Genomic DNA, 12,317 nt, shown 5'->3' with positions numbered 1-12,317 from the left:
CAGAGCCCCACGCCGGTGCTGCCAGGGACCGAGCCCACAGACCCCAGGCATGGGGGGTGTATTTCGCTCAGTCCTAGCGGGCAGCTCAGATGAAGTGGGCCCTGGACCGTTAAGCCGTCCAGCCCCTCAGGACTCGTGCCCCGTGCCCTGACCCCGCCGCGGCCAGGGGCGAGGGGCCGCGGGCTCCTCCGTCACGTCCCACGGGCCGTGCTGGCCCCCGTGCTAACTTCTGGGGATCCAGTCTTAAACGGCCCGTCTGGAGGTGCAGGCAGCTGGCGTCCCCCGAAAGGACTGGACAGGGTGGTCCTCCAGGGGTTGAGAGGCTGAGGCCAGTCGCACCTGATTCCCTGGGGCTGTGACTCCTTCTGCCCGGTAGGGCGTTTTCCCAGAACGTTCCGGGGCTTTGACTCAGGCCTGTTCCTGGAGCCCAGTGCAGAGTTCTGTGCCCCCTTCCTGATGAGCTGAAGGCCCAGGTTCCAGGCGTGGCCACGCTGCAGGTGCCACCAGAGTCCCTCGCTTCCTGCATCCCCTCCTCCGCCAAGGTCCACCCGGCCGCCCTTGAAGGATGTCCTTGTTTCTCAGAAGCAGCTCTCGGGTCCACAGCGTGGGCCTGACCCTCCGCCCTTGGTCGGCTCCCCAGGGGCCAGGGACGCTCTCCCCCGGGTCTCAGAGCAGGGCCTTCCAGCGGTCCACCCTGAGGACCCTGATCCTAGACCCCAAGGTGCTGTGTGCTCACTATTAACAGCTCACGCCCCGTGTCCTTGAGCCCTGGTCACCAAAGCTCTTTCTAGACACAAGGTCTGCGCTCGCCTTGCCTTGTCGCGGACTTCCTGTCTCTGTGCGGACACCCGGGCACGTCGCCCCCTCCCTCCTGCTGACTCTCCTCCCCTCGCCGCCTTGGAGCTGTCCTCAGGACAGAGCCGCTGGCACGCAGAAGGACCTGAAGTGGGTGCCCCCTTGGGAGGGCAGTGCCCAGGGCACTTGAGCCCAGCGGATGGTGGTGGGTGGGCACAGGGCTCAGGAGGAGGAGGGGCCGGGGCAAGGTCCCTTCCGCAGCCGTGCTGGTGGGCTCCTCCAGACGGGGGCCTTCACCCCCCAGGCCCACCACCTGGTTCCACAGACGAGGGCACAGAGCACCCACTCGCAGCCGCCGGCCTGAGCCCGCCTCCTCCTTGCGTCCTGTTTGACCTGGGATGGAGGTGGGGGGATGGTCCCGGGGACGTCAGCGGGTCTCCTGCATCTTTCGGCCGCATCATTTCGAGCTGCCTGTGACCGTCACAGTGGACGTCACAGGGCGTAGATGCAGGTCCCCCCCTGAAGAAATAGACGCTTTTCTGGGCCGGCTGCCCTGGGCGACATGAAGGGGACGCTGCACTTTCCCCAGGAGGGGAGGGGCTCACACCAGGGCTCTGAGATGCCAACGTGGGGCTCGGGGTGGGCGGAGCCTGGGCCTCACCGCTGCCTGGCTCCGGGCCTTCAGGTCCTTCTGCGTCCAGCACTGCCCCCGCCTCTCTCTGCGCATGCCTCCCGCCTCCAGTCAGTCACCTTCCCTCCAGGAGGAGCGCCCGACGCCCCAGAGTGCGGTTGGTATCCCCTCCCTCTCCTCCAGGTCCGGCTGGAATTCGGCGTCTGGCGGCCACGTGGGGAGCTGGCCGGCCGCTCTGCGCTCTTCCCGCCCGGGTGGGGAGGAGCAGGAGGCTGGGCCTGGCTCTCCGCCATCAGCCGTCCTTACACAGAGATCTCTATATACGTGGACAGGAGTGACTTCGGGTCCCCCTCGTGTGATCAGCGTGGGTGTTTGGGGGCCGGTCCCATGGATTTCCACGTAGACTAAACCATCCGGAATCCCCTCTGGCTCTTCTTGTCCTGAGGTTTTACACTTGGCTCCCACCCTCTTGTTGAGCAGAGCGGCCAGGGCGTGTGTCAGAGCTGGTCACAAGCGTCCCCGGCTGGGGGCAGGCATCCCGGGCACCAAGCGCCTCTGCGTGCTTGGGAGCGGCCAGTGCGCCTGCCTGGCTGAGCCGGGCGCCAGGGTCTGAGGCAGAGCAGGGGTGGAGCGGCCGTGCGCCGGGAGGACCTGGGGTGTCAGGCCCTGACGTTCAGCCTCCCCTGTCGTGGGGCCCGAAGACGGGCCGAGCTCGCTCTGCTGGGTCTCAGAGGAGGGCCTTCGGGGGAGGAGATACCTGCGGGGGGTTTGGGAGCCCCTGCCCCTGCCGGGAGCAGCAGCTCACAGAGCCGCCGCTGAGAAGGTGCGGAAGCTGACCTGTCCCTCGGGGCGCCCGGCACCGGCCAGCTGAGCTCACGCCCGTGACACCACGTAGTCACTTGGGAACCAGCCTCCCCTCTCTCCTGGGTGTCTTGCCCTGATTTCAGGCTGCTCGCTCATGTGGGCGAGGCTGACCCCCTGACCCCTACGCCAAGCACCACCCGCTGCGCTCTCCCTTGGGTCCACACCCAGGGAGGGGGCAGCAGAGGCCTCCCCCCTGTGCTACAGGGAAGTGCCCAGTCCCTCCAGGCCTCTGGCTCTTGGCCATAAGGCCCATGACCCTCTCACAGGCTGGTCTTCCTATCTGCTGGCCAAGCACCCCATACCTCATGCCCAACTGGCCCACTCCTCTCCGAGGCCTCCTGCCCTTTCCATATCTAGTTCTCACAGCCCCAGTCAGGTCTTTGTACATCACAGTGACCAGCCAGTGGTCAGCATCATCTAATGAGCACCTTCCTTATGCTGACTTCGGAGCATAGAGACAGGAATGTGCATGCCAGGCTCCTGTCCCCAGGGTACTCTTGGTCCAGAGAGGGCCATAGACCAGGTCCCAGGGGCCCCCAATACAGGAGTCCAATGCTAGTGTGGAGGGCCCTACAGCTAGTAGGAAAGATGGACACTGAGCCAGGCCATGGTGGGCGAGGACATCTAACCCAGGCAGGCTTCCTGGAAGAGGAAGCATATGAGATGGGCCTCAGAGGCCGAATAGGGACCAACCAGGCAAAGAGTGGGTGGGTTCCTTGGGTCCTTGAAGGAAATGAGGCGAGGTTCACTGTGTTCCAGGGAACCCCCCAGAGAGCCAGCGCATGCTGGCCTGGGGGCCCGGTATGTGGCTCGTTTCCAGATGGGGCCCTTGGCATGGCCCACACTCCAGAGGAGACAGCTCGGGGCTGAAGCTCCCAAGCCCGGCCGTGTGGACGAGGGGCCTTGTGCGGCCGCGTGTCCCCGCCCTGCTGAGCCCCTCCCCGTCCCCCTGCAGCTCTCCTACGTGGACGCCGAGGGCAACCCCGTGGGCGTGGTCCAGATGACCTTCCTGCGGCTGCTCAGCGCCTCCGCCCACCAGAACATCACCTACAACTGTTATCAGTCGGTGGCCTGGCAGGACGCCGCCACGGGCAGCTACGACAAGGCCATGCGCTTCCTGGGCTCCAACGATGAGGAGATGTCCTACGACAACAGCCCCTATATCCGTGCCCTGGTGGATGGCTGCGCCGTGAGTGTCGTCTGCGCCCGGGCGGGGTGGGGCGGGGCGGCGCGGCGTCTCACGCGGTGCGGTGGTGCGGTCGTTTGCTCCACACGAATTTCCCGGGCACCAGCTGTGTGCTGGGTGCTGGGTGCAGTGAGTGCTGACCGTGGCTGGCCGATGTGGAATTCCGTAGTCTGCAGTGGGACCCTCCCAAGGTCTGGGGTTGGCTGAGCCCGGGTCCCTGACCGAGAGCCTGGGGTGCCGTGAAGTGCTCTTGGTCCATTCAGAAGTTGAGACGCCTCCACTTTTCGGGAATGGCCAGAGCTGAGGCTGAGCCCCTGGGAACGTGGCCATCTGGAGGAGGTCTGCGGGCAGCGGGCAGTGGCATTGCCGGCTCTCGTGACAACCCCAGCCCACACCGGGTCCCCTCCCTGGACCCTGTGCCGCCCTCTGGGAAGGATGCTCTGCTCAGGCCTGAGAGGCCGGCCAGGGCTGGGCTGCCTTCACTCCTTGGACCTTGTGCTTGCCCCCCTGCACCCCTTCATGTGCCCCCCAGAGTGAGGGTCAGCCCCTAGAACTGAGCTGTGTCCTTCTGTCCTGGGATCCTGGGAGATGTTTAGCGCAGCCGTGCATGGGGCCCAGTCCTGCTGAAACCCTCAGACGGGTCTCCCGTGTGGCCTGTCCAAGGCTGGAGGTCGGGGGGTCACCAGGAATCACCGTCCTGCTGGTCTTACTGTCGCCTCTGACATCCGACCCCTGGCCTCTCACCACCTGCTTCCAGAGACCCTGCCCGAGGTCCCTGTCCAGCCCGGCTCACTCAGGGGACATGGCTAGTGTAGGTTCCGCCCCGCTGGGTGTCCGGGGCTCACTGCGTGCTGCCGGCCTCTGTGGACACCCTCCTCTGGAAGGCGCCAGCCTCCTGTCTTGTGGTCGGGAAGCCCTTCCCTCATTCGTGGGCCCCAGTCCCAGTCAGGGCCATGGATTTCCACATAGAGTAAACCATCTGCAATCCCTTCTGGTTCTTCTTGGTTCCTGAGGTTTTACACTTGGCTCCCACCCTCTTGTTGAACAGAGTGGCCAGGGCATGTGTCAGAGCTGGTCACAAGCATCCCCAGCTGGGGGCAGGCATCCCAGGCACCAAGCTGCCTCTGTGTGCTTGCGAGCAGCCAGTGCTCCTGCCTTTGCATTCCCGTCCCACGCTGTCGGGTCCTGTGGGATCTGAGGGTTCTCCCTAAGGCCTGTCGAGGTGGTCTGGCCACTTGGCCAGCCTGGAGTGTCTAGGATGATCCCAGAGAGCTGGCAGGAAAGCAGGTGCTGATCCACTGCTGAGAGCAGGACTCAGGTGGAACCAGACTCACATCTTGCCTCGTCCTCTGGCTGCCCTGCTGGGACCGGCCTGGGCCTTTCAGCTGTGGGAGCTTCAGTCCTTCTTCCCACAAAAGGATCTAGTTAGATCCTTCCCACAAAAGGATCCCTGGGGCTCCTTAGGGATTCGAGGTGAGTGTGCACAGGGCAGGCATGGGGCCGGGATGCCCAGCGGGGCAGCATCCCCTCCTTGATGCCCTGGTCCCTGGCCCTAGTGTGGGTCAGTCCTTTGGACCTGACCATGGCCTGTGCAGAGCTGGTCCCTCCCTGAGGTCAGGGGATGCAGGGTGCCCCGCGGAAAAGGACCCAAAGCTCCAGAAGCCCTGGTCATCCAGCATCTGCTCACGTTCCTGATGCAAACCCCAAGCTGCTTCCAGAGGTCGTGAGGCACCAACTAAAATCCTGTCTCGTGTCTGCCTCCTACAAAGGAAGACAAGAATAGCACTGATTCACGGGGCTGCTCCAGGAGGAACGTGCCAGAGGAGAGCTCAGAGCCGCGCTCAGCTGCTGTGAGCCCAGAATCATCGCTGTTCCTATTTTTAGGCAGTTCGGGCTCCCGAGCAAGAGCGTGAGGCAGTCAGGTGGAGGAGGGTGGTGTGGAGGAGGGGGCAGTCAGGAGGAGGAGAAATGCGAGTCAGCCCCAGGGCAGAGCCTGGATTGGGGCTGAGCTCCCTGGCTCCCCTGGCAGAAAGGGAAACACTCTGGTCGGCCCACACACGTCACCTGGTAAAGGGCAGAGACTGGTTTTCCAGAAGAGGGGCCGTTCCCTGAAAGGATGCTGGGAAAATGTATGTGGGGTGGAAGGGCAGGTGGCGTTGCCACGTGCACATCTGGGGACAAGAGTGCCCGGCAGAGGGCCACCATCCTTCAGGATGGACAGTCACTGTTTCCGAGTCACACAGAAGGCCAGAAGGATCCAGCTCCTTGTCTCCGCCCACCGAAGCCCGCCCTGCCGCCCAGGCGCCCCGACACCGAGACCCACGTGAGAGCCAGACCCTGAGCTGCTCCCTGAGAAAAACACAGACCCAGTCGGCTGCTGTGGCCCCAGGAACCCTGGCAGTCATTGCCACACTCCGTGCCGGGCCTCCGGGCACCTCCGATGCAGAAGCAAGACTTGGCATCATGGAAATATCTGCATTTGGCGCTTGACGTTTTTACTCCTGGAAAGAGTCTGTCTTTGAGAAGGCGAAGAGGTCGTGTCTAAAGAGAGTAACACAGCCGATGGAGAAAATGGGCTCAGCGGACAGGCAGGGGAGGGGATGCGGGGAGGCCCAGAGTGGTCAGTGCTCGGCTGACCCCACGCCACCGCCCACCGGAAGTGCAGCCTCGACTTGAAAGGTCACAGCCCTCCCAGGTACTCATGCAGGAGGCTCAAGGCACGCAGGCTGGGGGCAGGGAGGCCCACCTCCCTGGAGGCCCGCTTGGTCCACATTGTAGTAAGGACCGAAGACAACTGAGATGCGGACGCTGGCTGGGGGTGGCTGTGCAGCCTGATGGGCGGGCTGCTGAGTGCAGAGGCTCGAATCACTGCGCAGGAGGCCGAGGAGCCCCGCCACAGAAATCCGCGGTCTGTGCAGCTCCGCGCACCCCGGGGGGCCGTTGCCAGCCCGTGATGGTTGTTTATGCCTCAGGAGTGACGGGGTAACTGAGCCCCATGCGCATGGATGCCCCTCCGAGTGCTCTGATAACTGCAGCGCTGGGGCCCCGTCCGTCCAGGAGGAAGCTCCTGGCAGCTCGCACACGCTGCCGTCCCTGGTGGGAGGAGGAGGCGGGCGCTGGCCCCGCCGAGGCCTATTTGTCCCCCTCCCCGTGGAGGAGAGGAAGGCCGGGCTGCCCGCCTCACTGGCAGGGGGAGCTCGAGGCCACACGGCTCCCCGTGACAGCAGAGGCCCATCGGAGGCCAGGGCGGCCGTCCCCTCGAGCCCCTGCTGGATGGTGGTCGGACCAGGGGCAGAGCTGGGGCAGAGGGAGGGGTGGACTCGGAACCCTCCTCGCAGGACCGGCCAAGGGAGGGAAAGGGCTCAGCTTCCTCCCAGGGCTCCCTGTCTGAAGAGGCGTGGGTGGCATCCTCCCTGGGGGCCCTGAGTCCAGCCCGGCTGCCCCCCAGTCCCTCCCAGCACCCACAAGGCTGCGGTCCTTAGCCCCTTTCCTGGCAGTGGAGGGCTGGCTGTTCCCCCCAAGGCCGGGCCTTGGCCCGTTTGCTGGAAGCCCACGGCATCTGTGCCCTTGAGCTCCTGGCCGCTGGACAGGTCCCTCAGTGTTGCGCAGAGGCTGACCATGACCCACGCGTGTCAGAATTGCCCGAGATGCATCTAAACCATGCAGTTGCCGCACCCGCTCTCGGCCTCCTGAATTCTGTCTCCGGGACGGGCTGAAGTCAGCGGTACTAACAGGCTCCCAGGAGGACACACCCTGACTCTGAAGCGTTGATCCCGGCGTTAAAGCAATCCCAGCCTGGCCCGCTGAGGGTGCTCCCTTCCTGTGAAGGCAGGGCCGAGGGGAGGCAAGTCCACGGGTCGCAGAGACTCTGAAGGAAACTCAGAGCAGGTCACTCCCAGGCTCAGTCCAGAAGCGCCTTCATGGAGGCCCGGCTGGGAACCCTGTTCCATGAGGCCTCACCCGTCCTGCCCACGTCCAGGGAGCACGGGTACCCGCCCTCCAGTGGAGAAAAGTGAGCCACAGCGACTATGGTGGTCATCCATTGCTTGTAACAAATTACCTCCCAGATTTAGCACCTAAAATAGCGGGTATTAGTCACCTGATTTAGTTTTGGAGGGTGACGAATCTGGGGGTAGCTTAGCAGGCTGCCTCTGGCCCAGCATCTGTCCTGGTCTGTTGAGCAGCTGTCGCAGGTCACTGCTCACCAGTGGCTTATCAACAGTACACAGTCATTCTCGCAGTGCTGGAGGCTCACGTCTGAGCCGATACCAGCTGTCCGGACTGGTAGGGGCCTCCCCCGGGCTGCAGACGGCCGCCCCATCTCCCCATGTCCTCATGCAGGGTTAAGAGCTAGCATTCCAGCTGCTTCTTAAAAGGACACGAATCCCATTCATGAGGCCCCATCCCCATGACCTAATGGCCTCCCAACACAGTCACCCAGGGGATAAGGCTTCCCCATTGGATCTGGGGCCGCACACAGTTCCTGAAGGTGCCTGAGGTTGCTGAGCGACTGCCACGTGAAAGTCCCTCCTGAGGCTGTCCTCGCCACACGGGCTCCCCCCGAGGAGTGATCCACTGCGAGGTCAGGGGCCAGGGCCACCCTGAAGCCTGCCACCCAGAGAGTGGAGGCCATCTCCCAGCAGTTGGACTCACTGACCACCTTGCCAGGGCCACATGGGACTCCAGGGGCTTTATGTGGTCACCCAGGTGATGGTTATGGGCTCCCTGAGAGGGTCGTGCCCACGCCATCCTGCTGGAGGGGGACGAGGCCCGGGAGGTGCTGCCTTCTCCCTGGACTGGTCACCCCTCCCTGGGACCAGATCCAGCTGAGGCCGTGCCTGTTCTCAGGCGAGGCAGAGAAGACCACTGGTCCAGAACAGGCCGGCAGGGCGTGTCTGCGCTGATCCCGGACCCCCATCTAGGGGGAGTTGCTGGGGGCGGGCCCAGCACCTCCCTGACAGGGGTCCTGTGCTCAGGGTTGGGAGTGGCTGGCTCTCCATCCCGCGTGGATTCGCACCTTCACCCCCTGTATTCTGGGGGACGTGGCCGGGGGTGGGGTGAGCCAGCACTCCTGGGGCAGTTCTGTACCCCTGGGGTTCACTCTCCCAACAGGAAGGTGGGGCTCACGTCCCCCAGGGTGGTGCTGGGCGGGAGCTCAGATGCTCACGGGAGTGAGGCAGGTGGGTGGAGCTGGGGAGGACTGACTCTTCCTGGCTGGACTGCCCTGGGGCAGATCCCTGTGGCTCTATGGGGGGGGGTCCCAGCTGGCGGGGATGGAAGCGTGGGTCCCGGTGGGCTGAGGACCCTCAGCACAGCCTCCCTGCACTGCGTCCTGCTCCCAAGTCGTGGGGCCAGATGGATGAGCTGGGGTGAGCTGCCTGCTCCCACGGCCGTCATCCTGCTGGGGGTGGGTTTCGGAGCTAGGGAGGCATGGCGGGCGTGGACCGTCGCTTCGCCTCGGGGCCCTGGCTGACCCATCCCCCTCCCCCTCCGCAGACGAAGAAAGGGTATCAGAAGACGGTTCTGGAGATCGACACCCCCAAGGTGGAGCAGGTGCCCATCGTCGATATCATGTTCAACGACTTCGGTGAAGCGTCACAGAAATTCGGATTTGAAGTGGGGCCAGCTTGCTTCCTGGGCTAGGAGCCGCGAGCCCGGCCCCAAGAGCAACCTCGTGACCTCAGCGCGCCGCCTGTGGGCGTCCCGGACAGTGAGGGCCCCTCGCTCGCCCCTCCCCACCGCGCCGGGCCCGCCCCGCCCCCCGAGAGAGCAAAGGGAAAGAGCCGCGTCTGCATCCCCACCCTGGAGCCGAATCACATGACCTAGACGCCCCGCAGCCGCCCGCTTCCAGCAGCCCCGTTCAAGGGAGTGGGGCCTACCCGTCTTGCACCCAAGCCCTTGGATGGTCTTCTCGGAGAGGTGTAGGGCTGCAGTATTTGGAGATCACTCATTTAAAAAAAAAAAATTCAACTTGAAGATGTGTATTTCCCCCTGACCTTCAAACATTGTTCCGAGGCCAGCCTTGTAAAGGTCACCCCACCCTCCGGAGCCTCTGCTCCATTTTTAACAAGATCCATTCACAGGCCAAATGTCATCCTGCATGTGCCTTTCCGATGGATTAAAGGTGCTTTTGTTTTTGTGAGTTTTAAGTAAATATTTGTATTGTATTGTCATACATGTTCAGTGTCCCTGACTTTCAATCATGCCTGTGAACCCCGCTGCAGTCCCACCGGGAGAGTTGGAAAAACGGCCCGGGCGTGCGTGCTGGGAGGCAGTCCACACCCCCACCCTCTCCAGGACATGTGATGAATTGGAAATTTGCCAAAGGCAGCGAGCATTCACCCCACCATTGGCAAAGCAGGTGCCAGGGCCCCTTTCAGACAAGTCTTTGATTAGCTCTGGATTTTCTTTTTTAAAACAGGGAGAAAAAGAAAAAAGGATTTTATACTCTGCCTTCTCCACGTGCACTTAGAGGAAAACGCGGGCTGGAATTAATTTTAATTGCTTCCTTTCTCCATGTTTCCTCCTGCAGAGCCTGATGGGAGAATGTCCAGGGCAGGGAAACCACATTTTCTGTCGATGATAACTAAATGAAAATTGGTGCTTATTTTTACACTCCTCTTTCGTGGTGCTATCTGTTGAGATATCCCTGAAGGTGACACGGGGGCCGCCTGCTGCGCCTCATTCCCCACCTCTCTCCCTCTGGGCTCTGGCCTCCACCACCGAGGTTTTTGCCGCGGACATTAAGATAAACGCGGGCCCCCTGCCCTCCCATAGCCCCGCCCCCCTCCCAGACAGCAGCGGAGCCGCTCCAGGCCGGGTACCACTCTCAGGCTGTGCGTCTATGATCCGAAGACACGCATGCGCAGCACGCGGACGCCTCCTGCGTGATCCGCAGCCTAACGAAGGCAGATTGTGCTCAGTTGCCGAATGATTGTGGTGCTAATTTCTGCGTTTTTTTTTTTTTGCAAGAACTGAACGGAGGCAGCACGTGGCCCTCCGCGGGGCTGCCTCTGGGGCGGCCTCGGCAGACAGACAAATGTGCAATGAACTCCGTGAGTCCCGCCGGGGCCGCCAGCTGTGCCTTACCCCCGTGAAAGCGATTTGGATTTCCGTCTGCACATGTGTTGGGCGTGGGTCTCAGCTGCTTGGGTGCTCGGGCCAGCCAGGCTCCGTCCGGTACTGGTCCTCCTCACCGAGCGAGGGCGAGGACTTGCTGGGCTGGCAAGGAAAGGTGATTCCTTTACTGTGAAAAGCTGCCCTCGTGCAATGCCCTTTCCTGCCAGGATGGGAGAGCGAGACGGGCCCTGGGGCCCTGTGCGGCCCCCTCGGAGGCGCTGAGACAGGTCCCGGCTCTGGCGCTGTTCTCCGCCCACCCTGCCCCCTCGGACCATGGTTCCCGCTTGGGAGACCACCGCAGAGCGACCCAGGAGTAACGGCACACCCCCACGAGGACTTCCCGAATCCCCCGGAAATTGAGTCTTGCTCTCGCCAAAGAAAAGTCTGGCTTCGAGATTCTTCCGAACCCAGGATGCCAGCATCTGCCAACGACCCTGTCCTTCATCTCTTCAAAAGAAAAGCCATATTGGATCGTCGCCGCGGGGCGCCCTGTGGGTTTTGTCTAGGTCATGTGATTCCATTTTGATTTCTCATCCCACCAAGTTCTCCTTTTATTCTGTCAATCTTTTCCCCCATGGGTCCCTTCAAAGCTGTTGTAATTTGTACTGAGTCAAAACATGTCCCATTCTCCCCAGACCACTTAGCTATGATATATTGCAATAAAATTACTTCTTATATTTGCAGAAATTCTTTTGGTGTAATTTTTTTCCCCCTTATCTATATAATTGGACAGACGTTGATGAAGAGAAAAGGAAAATGGTCAAAAGAAAACCTTTGGTAAACATTATAGGACATTAGGCCCTTTAAAATAGAATGTCAAGCGACATACTGTACATTTCCTGAAAACCCAATAGACATGTTCATACGTTTCAACTGTAATGCCCAGAAAAGGGTATTTTAAAATATTTTGAACCTGTGTAACAGAGGAATAATTGTAATAGTTTTTCAATAAATCAAGATTACCGTCTCCACCGTAAGCAGATGTGATCGACTGTCTTCTTAAGTATGACCAGGGCCTTCCCCTGCATTACACCGATGTGTGACCCCAATCTCAAGACAGTAGAAACTCAAAACCCTGGCCATGGTCACAGGAAGTGGAAGAAAGGCATGGGCCAGACCATCCGCCAAGGGAGCTCTTCCTCAGAAGAAGCAGCGGTGGGCATTGCGAAGACAGAGCTGTGCCCTGAGGGGCCCTGGGCTGTGGCCAGACACCAGCCCTCCAGGCTCCTGGGGGAGTTTCCGCGCTCCTCGGTCACTCAGACCTTGACTGCCCTGCAGGGGTGGCACGTCCCCAGGCTCCCGCTTCTGCCGTCCAGCCAAACAGCGAAAGACGATGCTGCCTGGCCCCTGGCTCGTGACGGCCAATGACCCTGAGAGGGCGTAGCATGTGGCTCTTGCAGTCTTGTTGGCTCCCTCTTGCATCTCAGCAGCCGTGTTCCTGGGGCGACTGCATCTCCAGCGAGCATGTTCCCGGAGGGCATCCGCGGCCAGACGACCGGGAACTTGCAGCATGAGCGAGACATGAGCAGCTAGTGGTCTCGGCCGTGGCTGTCGAGATTGTCGTTACTGTCAATGCCACTGGGTCCGTGGACCGTCGGCAAGAGCATCAGCCCCTTGTTAGGAATGCAGATTCCCAGGCCCTGCGGCAGAACAACCTGGGGGAGGCCCCGTCATCTGCGTTGTGACCCGGTCAGTAGGGGCGCTGGTGTTTGCCTGGATTTG

The 12,317-nt window shown here is 61.8% G+C and overlaps 1 protein-coding gene across 4 annotated transcripts in view; it reads left to right on the top strand.

Moving 5' to 3' along the window:
* COL5A1 (collagen type V alpha 1 chain) overlaps positions 1-11,282 on the top strand; it is a 146,045-nt gene extending 134,763 nt beyond the window's left edge. For all 4 annotated transcript variants that reach the window (XR_014051680.1, XM_081483835.1, XM_081483834.1 and 1 more), the window contains exons 65-66: positions 3,246-3,479; positions 8,973-11,282. Coding sequence is in view for 3 of the 4 variants with exons in the window: in XM_081483835.1 (XP_081339961.1) it covers positions 3,246-3,479; positions 8,973-9,119 (381 nt within the window). In the remaining variant the exon portion in view is untranslated. The remainder of the gene's footprint in view (positions 1-3,245; positions 3,480-8,972) is intronic.
* The last annotated feature ends 1,035 nt before the right edge of the window (positions 11,283-12,317 follow it).

Source organism: Giraffa tippelskirchi, chromosome 4, assembly GCF_054371585.1.
Source record: "Giraffa tippelskirchi isolate mGirTip1 chromosome 4, T2T-mGirTip1v1.2.pri, whole genome shotgun sequence".
Taxonomy (NCBI): Eukaryota; Metazoa; Chordata; class Mammalia; order Artiodactyla; family Giraffidae; genus Giraffa; species Giraffa tippelskirchi.
The sequence above is the reverse complement of the archived record's forward strand: the minus strand, read 5'-3'. Positions and strand labels throughout refer to the sequence as shown.